Raw genomic sequence first — 17,283 nt, 5'->3', positions numbered from 1 at the left:
CCCACATACAGCAACTAGAAGGATGTGCAACTATGACATACAACTACCTACTGGGGCTTGGCGGAGAAAAAGGGAAAAAAGGAGGAGGACTGGCAATAGATGTTAGCTCAGGGCCGGTCTTCCTCAGCAAAAAGAGGAGGATTGGCATGGATGTTAGCTCAAGGCTGATCTTCCTCACAAAAAAAAAAAAAAAAAAGACTTTTTAATACTAGAATACATCACTGAAGTTCAACCATGGTGTTTTCATACCTAAATAGCTTCTATATGTGATAAAAAATTATCTTAGCATGTTATCCAGAGTACCTGTCTTTGATTGAATCCACATAAATTTAAGGAGCTGATGAAGGAGGAAAAACCAGCTCCCCCCATGCACCAGATTCAAGATCTGGTTTTCATTATTCCCAAGAAAATTCTATTCAAACAGACTAAGATTTCCTATAATCTAGGGTTCTATATTAGTTTTTATCAAAAAAAAAAAAAAAATTAAACGACAGCTTTCAGAAATACATTTAATATTCCATGAGTCTGACAGCAATAACAAAAGAATTTTAGGGAAAGCCTAAAATCCATCAGAAAATACTAAAAATGATCACAGTGCAAAAATTACTTCTTAACATCAGCCTTCCCTAAAGGTCATGTCATTTTATTATTAATTTTTCTTCACTTGGGGTGACCTGTTCTATCTCCTCTGTATGACTATATCAATGTTTACAATGCCCGAAAATCATTCTATCAAGTTAACTCTATTATTTAACAAAAAATACAGACTTACATTATTTGTCCTCCAATGGTTGACTTGCCAGCATCTAAAAGTAACAACATCATCAATAATATGCAAACTATAAGTATAAAAAAAAACCAAAAACACCAACTGCTATATTCACTAACACAACTAAAGGTATCATTTAGCATATATTACACCTTGGAAAAGCAAATGAAATGATAGGAATTTGGGGCATAAGCCATGGTTAGGTACCCTCTCCCTTGGAACATGAAGCTGCAAAGACCCCTTGCAGCTCAATAATGACTCAGAATTACTTTACTGATAAAGAAGAAAAATATTTTTGAACAGACCTACAGCTAAGAGCACAGCAGCAACAGAATATAAATTACCCAAGGGGAGCCTCAGAGGAAAACAAGAGTAGCCAAAGAGCTGTAAACTACATTTAGGTAGTCTGCCTTTCTTTTAACAAATATAGGTGTTCCTTTATAAATTTCAAAGAAGTTCTTGCTACTAAACAAATAGAATGGTGTATCATTATATTCAAGGGAAGGCAGAGATAAAGGGAAGAAAAAAAGGACACATAATTCTATATTTTCTTCTCACCATTTTGGGGATAAGTCAGATGGTCAGAGAATATCTGAGTAAATTAAACAAGGTTTTGTTTTGTTTTTTTGTGTGTGCATTAAGCCAGCAACCTGAAAGGCATCCAGAAGTTACTCCAAATTATTAATTTCTTATGTCACACAAAATTAAACAACCTAGTAAGGTTAATCTCATAAAATTAACAAATTAGCTGAAGTTCATACAAAAAAAAAAGCACGTTTCCTAGGATATTAATAGATGTCAGGGGCCGGCCCCATGGCTTAGCGGTTAAGTGCGCATGCTCCGCTACTGGCAGCCGGGGTTCAGATCCCAGGCGTGCACCGACGCACCGCTTCTCCGGCCATGCTGAGGCCGCGTCCCACATACAGCAACTAGAGGGATGTGCAACTATGACATACAACTATCTACTGGGGCTTTGGGAAAAAAAGAGGAGGATTGGCAATAGATGTTAGCTCAGAGCCGGTCTTCCTCAGCAAAAAGAGGAGGATTAGCATGGATGTTAGCTCAGGGCTGATCTTCCTCACAGAAAAGAAAAAAACAAAAAAATAGATGTCATAATACACTGAGCCATCATCAGTGGTCTGTAGACCGATTACGCATTACATACATATATACCGAAGCTTATTTTCTTCCAGCTTCCATGCCATTACAAAATTGTTAGTCTGGCCAACCTTGAAGAACAAAGTGCTGGCAATTTTTTGCCAGCTAAAATATCTGTCGAGTTAAAAATCAAGACATTTTAGATTAATTCAGTTCAGTTTCACTAAACATCTTCAAGTAGCTAAATAAGATGTTCTATGTTTGATGTATCAAATAACTTTGGTCATTTCTTATCATTGCTGAGTGCAACTTACCTACATGCCCAATGAATACTACATTTACATGTTCTTTTTTAGGAGCACCTGGCGGTGCAACCACAGATTTAGGTTTTGGTATTTCCTCTTCCTCCTCCATCATTTCTTGGGGACTTTCTTCTGGAGGTCTTCCATCTCCCAAGGAACCACCCCCTGGCTCTGTTTCACTTATTTCTTCTTTGTGCTCCCATGATTCTTCTGGGGACATTTCTGTCTCCCCATTTTCTACTGAAATAAGACATTTTAACTTAGTATTCTGAAAAAGATTTATAATCTATACCTTAAAACACAGATGCTTGCAAACAACAAATAGAACTTTTGCATATTTAGTTCCATTTCCTAATATCTAGTGACACATATGCAAGAAAATCTCTTTCATAACAGAAATGGATAATAGCTTTCGAGCTGGCCTCAGTGCTGACGTCAGAACTCTGACTCAGAGACTATGAGAGATTGCTATTTTAACGAAGCTTCATTTTCATAAGGACAAACAAAATGTGAACAGGAGAGCTAACATTCCTAACAGCCCAGTTATTCCAGTGTCAAGATGCCCTGATGGGAAAAAATGGAAAGTTTAAAATCAGAACCCAGGAAAAATGTAAAAGGCTTTAGGAGATCTTTTCTTTTTCCTCTGCAAGTAATATAACTTTGGCATCAACTTTATTAATCACCTTGGGAATATGAAACCCTTAAGAGTAAGAAAGTTACAAAAAGGAAGGAAATTTTTTACAAAGTAAATGGAACAAGTACAACTATTTAAACTGACTTGAGCATTCCTCCACTCAGTTCTTTTATATTTGCAATCACTAAATTTATCATGGCTGTGTGAGTGCCCAATTAGTTCTGCTTTCTAAATCCTAATAGCAAAGACTCAATGTCAGTTTTAAATGTAGGCATTACAATAATCATAACACTTACATTTGCACCTTAAATCTTGAGAGTGCAAGAGTTTCATATTACTGTATTAATATGGTCAGAAATTTTCTTACCAACAGGTTCTGAAAGTTCCATGCTAACAGCTGAATTTGAACCTAGACAAGAAATTGAGATATAATATATATTTACAAAACAATATCTAGCTTTACACACCATAGACAACTTAATGTTTTCTCAATTAGATATTCAAAGAGTCACATCATAGAAATTTACCTTCACACAACAATGATTGTTCCTCTTGAGAAGGTTCCACAGGTGCTGTTTAATAGAAATAAGTTCTATTAAAAATTGAGACCCATATATCCATTTTACTTATTTTTTAAAATACAGCAACAACAGAAGTTCAGTAACATAACAAAAACCTCCATAATTCAGACTAATGGCAACTAACTCAGGTTTTCAAATTAGAAGTCTCTGTTAGGGCCAGCCCCGGTGGACTACTGGTTAAGTTTGATGCGCTATGCTTCGGCAGCCTGGGTTTCGTTCCCGGGCGCAGATCCACACCACTCGTCTGTCAGTGGCCATGCTGTGCTGGCGGCTCACATACAAAAAGAGGAAGATTGGCAACAGTGTTAGCTCAGGGCGAATCTTCCTCAGCAAAAAAAAAAAAAAAAAAAAAAAGTCTCTGTTTAACCTATTTTAAAAATCTATCGATTACAGCCAATTTTAAAAACATTTTCAGTACTGAAATGTATTCATAAAAGCATGCTTATTCTCTTAATTTGCTTTATAGATTTTTCCCTCACAGATATTATAAAAGTAACCTATAGCCCAGCGCAGATTAAATTACTAAGATTTTGCTCAACAAATAGTCTGTACTTCTCTAGATTCTCTGCAGCTCTAGCCCAAGAACGCTAGGATTAGCCCCCTTTAAGATTTTATAATCATACATATTTATTAAGATCCTTGAATAAATTCTATTTTATACCAATAAAATAAAAAGGACACTCATATAAAGTCCCTGAAATGCACATAGGTCCCTTCAACATCTCAGAAAAGGTGATTAGAATGATGCCAGTGTTGTCCTATACTAGAATTCTAAGATCAAGCAACAATCCAGTTTCCACAGTTGTCACACCGCAAATGTACTTATGACATCACTGGAAGAGATGTATGAGAAATATATACTGATTCTCAAATATGTAAAGTTTATTTCGTACGTCTGATAAACCTAAATGATACTCCAATATGAAAGTGCTCTTGCTTTAAAGAGTCTCCAAGATGCAAAAAGACAAAGAATTTGAAGTCATATGAATCCTGCACACCAAGTAATAGAGAATAATGAATTAATAACCCACAAAAACTCATATTTAAAATCACTGCCCAGAAGTATTAACACTTATAAGTCAAGAAAAAGTTTTGGGCCGGCCCTGTGGCTTGGTGGTTGAGTGCGTGCGCTGCGATGCTGGTGGCCCGGGTTCGGATACCGGGTGCGCATCGAGGCACCGCTTCTCTGTTCATCCTGAGGCCGAGTCCCACATACAGCAACTAGAAGGATGTGCAGCTACGACACACAACTATCCACTGGGGCCTTGCGGGGAAAAAATAAAATAAATAAAATCTTTAAAAAAAAAAAAAAAAAAAAAAGAAAAAGTTTTGGCCCCAATCTTCAATAACATGAAGCATTGATGAAAGTAATTTTCTGTCCCCGAAAGGTAAAGGGCAACCAAGTTTTTTTGAAGAGAGAAGTGACATGCCAAGTGTCACTTAGAAAGATCATTCTATGGTATTATGTAGATGAACTGGAGAGGGAAAGACTCTACAGGCAGAAAGACCAACATTACTACTACAAGAAGGCACGCCATTAGGACAACTGAGCAGCACAACTAGAGAGGAAAGGGAAGGGCACAGCTAATAGAGGCAACATCTGACAGGTGTTCCTAGGAAGGTAGAATGAAAGGTCTAAGACGACCCTAACCTATGGGATTAGCAGGATATTAACTGAAATGGGAAAAAATCGCTTGAACTAGTTTGGAAGGTAATAGGAGTTGTACTTCAAACATAATATAGATTAACTTTTTCTTTTTTTCCTATTTCAAAGAAAAATTTATAGGTAAAGTAAGGAAAAATTACTCAATTTTCAGAGAAAGCCAGGCAGTACTAAGTGAATCAAGTTCATACGCCACCCTAGGGATGGAAGATGCAGCATAGGGCTAGAACTGAGCTGACTCCTGGCTTTAAATCCTGGCTTGTCACAAGTCGTGAAATACAATTATTTCACTGAAATTATTGAAATGACATGCCATTGCCTGTCAGCACTGCTGAGAGGATTAAATGAGAGAATACATTTGTTTAGTGTCAATTACATAACTCCTGGCACCAAGCAGGTATTCAACAAATGGGTCTCCACCCTACCCCTAACATGTACTGAGTATCAACTCCATTGTATCATCTAATATGTACTGAGTATCTATTATAGGCCAGACAGGGATACGAAGCACTCACACTCACAAATCCACACCGTGCTGGAAGTGGAGGTGGGGTGGCAAATTACCCTAACTCTAACTAATTTCTATTGAGCCTTATGTGCTGACTGCTATCTCATTTAATTCCCCCAAAACCCTGTGAAATAGATGACTGTAATCACTACCATCTAACATTCAGACCTATCAGACTCACTGGGCTTTTCCAAGTTATACAGTGCCATCTTGCCCTTCCTCAAACGGCCCCTGTTGAAAATCCCTCAGTAAAAGTAAACTGAGCAAGTGATGATATACAAGTATTTTAAGGCAGGAGAAAGACTGAGACGACTGGTATGGTGGCCTCTCCCATCATCTTATCATTAATAAGAGATCCCAAACTACAACCGAGTTTTTCAAAACCAAATAGTAAATACACCTGACCACCTAGTTCTAGAACCATCTCTTAGATTTACAAATGTGCAATACATGCATAAGGCTGTAAGGCACTTCTCAGGACAGTGACAGCAGTCATGAGACCACCTCCATGGCTGCATAATGCAGCAGAATGAAAATCTGTTCATGGTTTTATTTTTCAAAACATCGTACATTTATGTTTGTCTTAAGTCTGTAAAGCTTACAGAGGCAGAGATAGAGTCAAGTACCAAAAGCAAATAAGTGTTTAATATACACGTAATGATGTTAAAGGGCCCCAAATAAGAAGTTGACCATAGTTTCCCCACAATGGAAAAAAGCTTTCCATGCATTCAGACCATGGATCTCATCATAAACCCACTGGCAATGCTAGCAACATTTCTGAACTGATGTTTTTGGAATAATCAGCCAGAAAAATCACAGATACAGCAAGATGTTCTTTCAACTTAAATTTCTCCATATAGTTGTACCTAGTCTTCACACACGCACATGCAGCCCTTTCTCGTTCATTCTACTCTGGCCTTATTCACAGCGCTTATCACAGCCAGATCTCACCGGCTGCTCATGAGCCTGGGCTTAGAATTCCACTGAACTCCAAATCACTGCTCACGGCTGGCAAACAGATGGCCATCAGGGCTTGACTTCTCAAGTCCCGCACAGTTCACATCTGCTAGTGAAGAAGGTAGTAAACCTCCTGAGGAATGCAACCACAGCTTCATATTTTCCAATGGTATCTCCATGTTCAGAAATGTGCCCTTATCAAGTATTCAAAAAAGGAACAATTCTAATTAAATGAGAAAGCCATCAGAGTGTACTAGTGAATAAAACTACCATACCCCAAATTAAAAGGAGAAACCAGTACTATAGTTTCTGATAAAGGAAGATTAATGAACTGGCTGTGATACTAGGTATATTACCACAAATTTTAAAACAAGAAGTGAAAAGATTTTACCAGAAGACAGTCAGGCAATAGTACTGACTGTAGTTTAACACAGATGATAATCTGGATCTTAAAACTGTCAGTTAAGGGGCTGGCCCCATGGCGTAGCGGTTAAGTTTGGTGCACTCCGCCTCGGCCCAGATTCACGGGTTCAGATCCCGAGCATAGACCTGCACCACTCGTCGGCAGCCATGCTGTGGCGGTGACCCATATAAAAACAGAGGAAGACTGGCAATGGATGTTAGCTCAGGGTGAATCTTCCTCAGCAAAAAAAAGAAAAAATTGTTAGTTAAAATTTGATCATGGTGAAATAAGAAAGACACAAAAGGTCACACAGTGTACAATTCCACTTACATTAAATATTCAGAATAGGTAAATCCATAGAGACAGAAAGCAGACTGGTGAATGGCAGAAGCTAGGAGGAAAGGGGAATGGGAAGTAACTGCTTAATGGGTACAGGTTTCCATTTGGAGTGACAGAAATGTTTTGGAACTAGATAGAGGAGGTAGTTGTACAACACTGTGAATGCACTAAAATGCCACTGAATTGTTCACTTTAAAACGGTTAATTCTATGTTATATGGATTTCACCTCAATTTTCAAAAAGAATATACAAATTTTAAAAAAGATTTGATCACATATCAAAGGACTTCAACGTGGAGACGCCTACCTTGCCAGTTCATCAGTACAGCACAAGTCAGTCAAGGCCACACACGTGGTAGGTAATGAAAGCCATGTTTAATTCAAGCTACAGGTTTTAAACACAAATGTCTGGTCAATTCTTGAAAAGTGCTTAATCCATATATTCCATAAATCAACAATTTAAATTTGTACTGCTTTAGATATATTCAAAATAGCCATCCTAACTAAAATTTCTTAGCCCTGTTAGCTAAATGGTGTGTTCATTAAAGGAAAAAATAAATACTTCGGTGCTGTCACAGAAGTCACAAGTGTCTTCTACTGCATGGAAGTGAGAGAAATAATGTGACAAAATTCTGCCCAATACAAATATCTGCACTGATGGAAATGTTCTATATCTGTGCTGTGATATGATAGTCACTAGCCGCATGTGGCTATTAAGCACTTGAAAGGTGGCTAGTGTGACGAAGGAAATGAAGTTTAAATTGCATTTAATTTTAATTAATTTAAATGGCGACATGCGCACAGTTCTCGCTCCTCTTAAGAATTCTCCTCAATTGTAGTACAAACTTGCCATACCTGATTTTCCACCTTTTTCCCACTCCCTATCCACCCTACCACCCTGAAGGGCTAATGATCTCTCTTCTGAACTCCTCTAGGATAGGACCCTAGTATTCAATCGTAGGTACACCCACACACATATCTTAGTTCTTGTTCCCTAGGAGATTACGGACTTCCAGAATGACTGTGGTTTTCTGAAATATGGAGACTTTGTTTCTCTATGCTTGTAATCTCTACAGGTTGGCACAGTGCACTGTAGGGAATAAATATACACTTGATTTTTACTGAATTAACTTCAGCAGTTTTCTTTTGATTTTCATAGGTCACTAGTTTCTTGCAGTCTTATCACTTCACTTTTCTCACTAATCCCTGGCATCTATCTACACCTTTACTACATTTTCATTAGGATTCCATACAGTAAAAACAATTTCATATATGCCAATTTCTAAGAAGGGAGTAGAGAAACAGTATTCAACAGATGTTAAAGAACAGCTTGAGTAAAGAACTAAAAATTTTCCAGCACTCAGGTGACCGTATAGTCTCACCAAAATTGCACACTGAAGTATTTTTCTCCCAGAGACAATACTGGAAAATAATAAAGGCAGATGTCAGAAAGAAAAGCCCACAGGGGCCGGCCCCGTGGCGTAACAGTTAAGTGCGCACACTCCGCTGCTGGCGGCCCGGGTTTGCATCTCAGGCGCGCACCGATGTGCCGCTTGTCAGGCTATGCTGTGGCGGCGTCCCACATAAAGTGGAGGAAGATGGGCACAGATGTTAGCCCAGGGCCAGTCTTGCTCAGCAAAAAAAAAAAAAAAAAAGATGAGGATTGGCATTGGATGTTAGCTCAGGGAGGATCTTCCTCACAAAAAAAAAAAAAAAAAAGAAAAGCCCACAGAACAAATACAAGTGTCCATGATTTTGCCTTAATTACCTAAAACTCTAAAAGTGAAAAGGCACAATGTAGACTGTGGTGATCAGAACTGCTTAAAGTCTTTTACATCATTTCCTGAAATGTAAGAAGAAGCAATTTCAAAATATTACTTTAAATTAGAGCACTGCCTACTAATGACAATGTTACTCTGCTACTACTGAGACAGATCATGGAGACGGTGCCAGAGTCCACAAACGCCCGGCCCAGTTTCTGAAAAAATGTCTCAGCCAAAAAGATATTTTAATATCAAATCACAAGGAAAGGACTAGCAGAGTTACCATGACTAGAATAAGCTTTGAAATCAGACCTAGATTCTAATCCCCTCCTCCATTATTCATGGAAGTCACTGCATTAAGTTATTTAGCTTCTCTAAGCCTTAATTTTCTTTTCAGTAAAATAGGTCAACAGCATCTGTATCTCAAGAGATTGTTGTGAAGATAAGGGCATGTTAAGCATGTGGTAACTGCTCAATATATTTATTATTACAACAAGCATTTCAAAGCCCCATAATAATTACACAAACTTTTAAGAATAAAATGCAAGGCAAATTCCAGGGCCCCTCTCTCAGAAAATCATGCCGGTTGTCATAACTAGTTCTAGGCATGCCCTTTTTTCTATTATTAAACAGCATGGCGTGGCGGAGAGAGCACTAAACTAGCAGTTGGCAAATTTGGATTCTAGACTCAACTGTGTCATTAAATCTGTGAGTGACCTTAGGCATTCACTTAGCATCTCCAGGCTCCAGTTTCTTTATTCAAAAATGAGGAGACTGCATTACTGCTAAGGTCATTTCTAACCCTAACATTCTAGAACCTATTTATTCAGTCACTAAAGCAATGCCAATATCAACCTGATTAGACCTTCTGTAGAGTAACTCAAGTTCCACTATATTTTTCAAACAACCCTAAAAAAGATAGTCTTATTTATGATTTATATCCCATCTACTTCAAAAACAATTTGAGGTATAAAATAAACACATAAACCAAACCCATTTCAGACAGCCCCAATAAGGTATAAAGATAAGAGAAAAACACCCCTCTGCAACCAAAGTCAACCACCCAAAAGAGATGGACAGAGACCGCCTAGTAGTATGGTATCCCACGGGAGTTCTATAGAAAGAGTCAACCAGGAAATTGCCCAATGACATTCTAAGGTATGCACTTTTTGTCTGTTCCAAGGGAAGTGACATACAATTACCTAGTTGGAATGTGGTTTGGAATTGGGTGTTACTGCTCTTAGGTTAGGCTAGTGAAAGATGCTCAAAAAATCTTTACTAAGTGTTTCTCTCACCTAGAAAGTAGAATTATGATGGAGAACTGGTAAAATTTGGAATACTGTAACAACCAGGTTTCCTTAGAACAAAGCCATTTATGAAAAAACCAAGTACATCTGTAACCCAGCCATGCTTTGTTAAAATCTATTGAAAACAAGGACAAAACTTTTAAGAAGCTTTGGTATGAATCAACAATTGACAGCTAAAAAAGGAGTCTGAGGACCTCAGAACAATCAAGAACCTTCAACTAGTGGCCAAATTCTTGTTTCCCAAAGATTTTTAAGAACTGTGACTAGAATGATGAAATTCTAAATTAACATGCCCAACAGATACACTAGCCAGAATCACAGTAGCTCACTGCTGTTTATATGAAAGAGACAACAAGTAGTGTAAAAAGATAACCGATGCTCTACTCTAGCAAATTCCTAGCAAAAATATTCTATATTAAATAAAATAATAGAAACACAAGAAGGGTGAATTTTATATGTTAATTATATCTCAACTAAAAAAAAATCTTAAGGTTTTCACAAAGAACACTTTTTTAGAAAATAGAGAGATCTTTAGTTTTATGATTAGGGTGACAAGACTGAAATTATTTACACAAGGGAACCTGTGAACAACTCTCTTCTGTGCTTTGAGAGCCCTCTACCGACCTTTGTGTGGTCCTCTTGCCATGCTGTGTCTTCATGTCATGTCGAGTAAATTGGGTAGCTGACTCCTTTCTAGCCTCCTTGAGGACCACCATTTACTCATCTTGGTGGTGTCATTTCAAGTGCCTGGCACAGTATCCTGCATTCTGCAGGCAGGCTGATGTTTGTTCATTAATTGCTATGCATATACCTGAGCAAAACCAGAGATTCACATCTCAAAAAATTCCATTCTAATACTGCTAACTCACCCCAAAAGGTTATCAAATCTCTTTTTCATTCCTTTCTCTTCAACCACAACGACAATAATACTATTTTAACACTTGAAGACATTTCCTCCCCAGGAAACAAAAGCAAGCAAAACAAGGCTTAAAATCTGCCCTCTACAATAGTTCCCTGACTTGCCCGGATAAATTTTAATTGCTGTCTTTTCATGCAGTACAATTCCAGAAAAGGTGAAAAATAAACAAACGTCAAAAGAATGCAAAAAGCTATGTACTAACCGCACTAAATAAAACCTGCTCCAAACAGGGTTTATTCTCAATCAAAATCTCTAACAGCTTCAACAGCTGCTCCACATGGCCCAGCACTAGTTGATGCCTTCCCTTGTTCCCTAAATCCTCCCGCACGAGCCACTGAAGCATATGAAATCATGAAACGAGCCAAAATCTAATAATTGGTAAGTCAAGGTAGGAAAAGAAATAACCAGATAGGAAACTAGGTAGGAAAAGAAGCAACAGACCAGGAACAATACTTTTCCCTGATCTCCTCTGCCTACTCTCTTCCATTTACTGACCCCTCGAAGCCTGAAAAATCCTTCACATTAGAATTGTTATTGCAGGCATTTCAGTCTTAAAGGAAAAGAAAAACAAACCTCAAGTCAAGAACCTCATCTACCATCTATCTAAATTTTTCTATTGATCAACAGATATCATTCACTGTAATAATAAAGTGTGCTACAGTGTGTGAGCCCTTCTGGACAAAACAACCATTACTTTAATTCTGGAACTTCTCTACTCAGGGGGCCACCTGAAGAGGTCACCTTTGAGACTACTCAGTGATTAACAAGCATCCATCAAGTGGTGATCGTTGCATAACTTTGTGAATATACTTAAAACCATTAAACTGTATACTTAAAAAAGGTGAATTTTATGGTGTGTGAATTATACCTCAATCATTAAAAAAAAAGTAGAAAATCCCTCCCCCACAAAAAGGCATTCAGCAAAAACCAAACACTACAAAACAGAATTTTTCTCTTTAAAATTCAAGTTCCACAATACAATGTGCTACTTTTTGAAGATCCTCCTCTGAGGATCTACCCAGGCCTGCTGGTTTTATTCTATGCTCATTTTTTAGCGGTAGAGTTTTGAGAGGTGAGGGGGTGGGATGGTGGAAAGAACACTACACCATTACTTTAGAAGCTCTGGCTGTTCTACAAGTCCAAGTGCTATGGTCTGAATGTCTGTGTCCCCCAAAATTCGTATGTTGAAATCCTAATGCCCAATGTGATGGTATTAGGTGGGGCCTTTGGGAGGCGCCCTCCCCAATGGGATCAGTGCCTTGATAAAAGGCCCCAGAGACCTCCCTTGCCCCTTCCGCCATGTGAGGACACAAGAAGTCAGCATGGGCCGGCCCCGTGGCTTAGCGGTTAAGTGTGTGCGCTCCGCTGCTGGCGGCCCGGGTTCAGATCCCGGGTGCGCACAAACGCACTGCTTGTCCGGCCATGCTGAGGCCGCGTCCCACATACAGCAACTAGAAGGATGTGCAACTATGACATACAACTATCTATTGGGGCTTTGGGGGAAAAAAAAATAAAATAAATTAAAAATAAAAATTAAAAAAAAAAAAAAAAAAAGAAGTCAGCAGTCTGCTATCCTGAACAGGGAAGAGGGCCCTCACCCGTCCATGCTGGCACCCTGATCTCAGACTTGCAGCCTCCAGAACTGTAAGCAATATATTTCTGTTGTTTATAAGCCACCCAGTCTGCAGTATTTTGTTATAGGAGCCCAAATGGACTAAGACACCAAGTAACCCTAATTAACATCACTAAACCTGTTTCTCATATAATAATAAAAAAGACTGAACTAGGTGCAAACTGGAACTTAAAATAAGTACGTTCTATCATAGAAAATGTTTGTTTTAGTATACATAACCCTTGTCTTCTACATTTTCATTCATTTCAGGAGCTCTACTTTAAAGAGCATCACTTGGCCAACTTACTTGATCTGTGGAGAATTGCACTTAAATGAATTATACTTAATTACATTTAAATGGGCTCTACTTAATCATTTCTTTGGAAACCTATATTGAATTTTCAAAAAGATCCAAGGTCAACACTGAACCCCAAGTTCTGACTTGGGATGGCTGGAAACAGGCATAATCAGCAGCCTTCCAGTGAAGGTGAATGACACTTTGTGCAGAAGCTTCTTCCTCTACTGGTTGCTCAAGCACCAGTGAAAGTATTCCCACTCCCCCCCCCAAAGAAAAGAAAAAGAAAAACTAGCCTGTTTTCAGAAGAAATAACAGATATTCATCCTAGACAGACACGTCTCAAAAGTCATTCATTCTAGTGCTCTATCTCTAGGCTTCTTCAAGAGATCTCCTGGTATCTAGTTTGAAAACACGCACCACAAATTTCAGCCATGGCTTAACAAAGAAATGTGCTAGCCCTACTGTCCGTGTCCTCACTATAAAAAACTTGCAAACCTATATGGTTCCCCCTTTGTAAATTTCAATCTAAATGCTATTTCCAATTTTTCCCTGCTTCTTCCAAGCATAGTTCTCTGCTCTGATGATGACATTTTATTGGACCTGAATGGGCTGGAACACACAATCCAACAGTCTCACATAACTCTGGACCTCAATTTAGAAAATCCATTCTTTTCCAAAAAGACATCCTACAGAGGATAATTTTTTTTTTTAACATTAACTGGCATTTTGTAGAAGCAGCTAGTAAAGTCAGTAACCCCAAAAGAGGTATCTAATACAAAAGAAAAAACTGACCATAATGTAGGGACTTTTCTTACCAACAACCACTTCCTTACACATTTTTACATCTTCGACTTCTAGCAGAGTCAGAGAAAAGGATTAAGAGTAAAACTGCAAATTGACAAATATCAGGAAGAGAAAAGACAGTCCTCCTGCATAAGAGGTAATGTCTAGTCACCCAACAGTGACCACCATTCCAGGCCACTGCTCTAAGGATGGCTGTCCCTTGATGACTATTTGGCTGATGCCTAGAGAGGCTGGAAATGGAGTCCTAGGTCTAGCCAGAGTGGTGCTGGTGGCTCCAGAGTAAGGAGGGAGGGCCAAAAAAGAAAATGGCTGGATAAAAAGAATCTGCATGATAAGGTAAGGGGAAACAGGCAGTTTTGGGAGGTGGTAAGTGAACTAGTTTAGGAAGCCAAAATGGCTTGATCTAAGCAAAGAAATCAAAGCTAAGCTTCCTTGTTCAAAGAGAAAACATCAACCGCCCACACAAGTAAAAGAAATACCAATAAAACTACCAAACCCAAACTGTGTGCTCACACGCATACTTTGCAACTTTTTGCCTCTAGAGAGAAAACGGTAGCAAAAGTTTCTGAAGAAACCAAACTCCTAGAGCCCTTTCATGATGTAAACTTATCTACAATACTAGGACATAGAGCATTAAAGAGAAATCAACAATCTGCTCTCACTTATAAATTGCTGGGAACCTCTATGATCCAGTCCACCAATACCCTGGCTGAACAATACAAGGACATTCAGCCTTTTTCTTTCCTTTTCTCTTTAAGCCAATACTGACAGTTCCTAAAATAAGCACCTTTATATGGGGAGAATACTTCAGTTCATTCCTTCCTACAAAATCAGTACCTGAAAGCATGCTATCACTTAAGCAGCCCCTAAATACAGGAAGATTTTTAAAGAGGGAACTTAACTTGAAACCACAGAAAGTCTGTCTACTAGCTATGGTCAGAATGGCACGTGACAACTATAACTTAATTAAGTTATAACAAATGCTCAAGTGTCTGAATAGACTAATACACATGAACATAGAAAAAGAGTGAGTTATACCAAGTAACCTGAATAAGCTTAACAATTTTAACACAATGAAAATTTCAAACGTGTCACTAAGGAGAAAAGGCCAAGTCCCACCTAAGAAAAGGGGCACACGAATCAATGTAGTCTCCTACACACATTAATATTAAGTGAGAAACTCTAACTTTGTGACACTTTGTGAACGTTACAAGCCTACAATATGCTACGGGTGAAAAGATCTTCGTATTGATAGCCAACAGTTCCTGCCCGATCACAAGACTGCAATGCATCTTGGGATTCCTTCAGGACGGTTCGGTGCCATTGATACTTAAAACGTAATTAGTTTCAATAATAGAAAGTGCAGCGAGAGACGCTGTCTGGCCTCGGCCGAAGGTGAAGGGAAACCCGAGCATTCGTCCTCCCTGACTCCTCGGATCTCTCAACGCCACCCGACCGGCTCCTGGCTCCATCTGTCCTCACTTCCAGGCCTCGTGGCACTGACCCGCCGCGGCCCCCGCTCCGTCCCATACGGTCCCACTTCAAGAGGGTGACTGCAGCCCCCCAAGAGAGAGGGGGACCCCGGCGTCCCCGGCCCGCCGCTCCCGCCCCGCCCGGCCCCCCGCCGCGGCCGCCGCACGCAGGCCGCCTCCCGGCCCCGGCCCGCCCCACCCAGGGCTGCCGGCGCCGCTGTCAGCGCCCCACGTGCCGCCGGGCCCCCGGGCCGCGCGTCCCCGGCCCCTCCCGAAGGCCACCCCAGCCCCATCCCCGGTGGGCTCCGGTCCCCAGGCCGCTGCCCTGCCCTCGCAGCCCCGCTGCCCCCCGCGTCCCGGGGCCGCCCAACCCCGGCCCTTTACCCGAGGGGCCTCCCGCGCCGCTGCCGGCTCTGTGGTTGCTGGCGGCGGCGCCAGCTGGGGATGGCGGCGACTGGGCCGGGCCCCGCAGGAAGGACGGCACGAACTCGGCGGCGTGGACGTTGGGCACGAAGGGCTTGGCGTTGACGTTGAGTTGCCGGCTGAAGGCCGCGCTGAGGTGCTCATGCTGGGCCTCGGCCGCCGCCGCCGCCAAGGGGCCGCCGGCGCCGCCGCACGGGCCCGGCCCGGGGGCTTCCATGTCCGCCTGGTCCCAGCAGTCGGGCGCCGAGTCGCTGCTGCTGCTGCCGTTGCTGCTCCCGCCGCCGCCGCCACCGCCGCCGCCGCCGCCACTGCCTGGATCCATGATCGGGGGGGCCGTGTGTGTGGTGAAGAGAGGGCGGGAAATGGAGGCGGGGGCGACGGGCCGGGGAGGAGCAGGCCGCGCTGACCCAGAGAAGGCGGAGAGGCAGAAGGCTCGGGGGCTAGCGACACAGTCCCCGGCGTCGACGCGGCGGCAGCTGCAGTCCCCACTCCGCACTCGCGGCGACGACGACGGCGGCGGCGGCGACTCAACCCTCCTCGTGTGTGCGAGCGGATCTCCTCCCACCCAACCCCAACCACCTCCGACTGCCTCAGCGCCAACCCCACGCCCGGCGTGGATTGACCTCTCGCCGCCACCCGTACCTTCGCCTCGGTAGTTCTCGGCCCTGTCTATCTCGGTTTCCGGCTATGATGCGCGGCAGAGGACAGAACTACAGGTTCCGGCAGCGCCCGCGCGACTCCGCTGCGGTTTTCCCGGGGGCCGACGGGAGTCGGAGTTCGGGGGCCAGGAGCAACCGGAAGCGGCTCGGGCTCCCGGCAGGCAGCGCGAGGAGGCGGAGGTCCGGTGGCCGCTCGGCGGCCCCACCTGTCACCGGGTGGGGGCAGGGATGGGGGCAAGCCCTGGCAGGACTCGGCGCTGGGCCGCGGACCGCGAGTCTTTCAGTCCAAGGGGGTGGTCCACTCCGTCCTGTTATGCACAGAATGCTAGGAAACGGACAGCAGTTCCCACGGGGACAAACAGCTCTCAACTCCTGAGAATTCCTTCCTTCTCTTTTCACCAGCCTCTGCATTCTCCGCCTCACAGTCTCCCTACCTTGTTCTCTTGCTTTCCACCTTCCTTCTCCCTGCCCCCAGCTAGATTTTGCCCTACATTTTAAAGCCGACTCAGAGCGTCTTTCATTTTATATATTCATTTGGTGAAAGAGACAATAAAACCGTGAGACATGACAACTTAAACTGCAGTGTGGCTCGTAAAGCGCTCGGGCCCAGCCTCTGCCCCGGCACAGGGGATTATTAACTGGAAACTTGCAATGACTCACTGTCTGTTTGACTAGTCATTTTAAAGCCTTCACCCAAACTTTTCCATCCCTTCCTCCTCCTGGCCAAGGGCTTAGCAAATTACACAGAGGATTGCCATATTCCATGATGTAGC

General features: G+C 41.9%; 1 protein-coding gene across 1 annotated transcript in view; it reads right to left on the bottom strand.

Annotated features, from left to right (window-relative positions):
- GSPT1 (G1 to S phase transition 1) overlaps positions 1 to 16,394 on the bottom strand; it is a 29,921-nt gene extending 13,527 nt beyond the window's left edge. Inside the window, exons 1-5 of the mRNA XM_058570034.1 lie at positions 15,813 to 16,394; positions 3,331 to 3,375; positions 3,171 to 3,212; positions 2,182 to 2,409; positions 773 to 806 (exon numbers count right to left, since the gene is read on the bottom strand). Of these exons, the coding sequence (XP_058426017.1) occupies positions 773 to 806; positions 2,182 to 2,409; positions 3,171 to 3,212; positions 3,331 to 3,375; positions 15,813 to 16,173 (710 nt within the window). The 5' untranslated portion in view covers positions 16,174 to 16,394. The remainder of the gene's footprint in view (positions 1 to 772; positions 807 to 2,181; positions 2,410 to 3,170; positions 3,213 to 3,330; positions 3,376 to 15,812) is intronic.
- Positions 16,395 to 17,283: the final 889 nt, after the last annotated feature.

This window comes from Diceros bicornis, chromosome 26 (assembly GCF_020826845.1).
Source record: "Diceros bicornis minor isolate mBicDic1 chromosome 26, mDicBic1.mat.cur, whole genome shotgun sequence".
NCBI lineage: Eukaryota > Metazoa > Chordata > Mammalia > Perissodactyla > Rhinocerotidae > Diceros > Diceros bicornis.
Note: the sequence above shows the minus strand (reverse complement) of the source record. Positions and strands in the feature narration are given on the sequence as shown.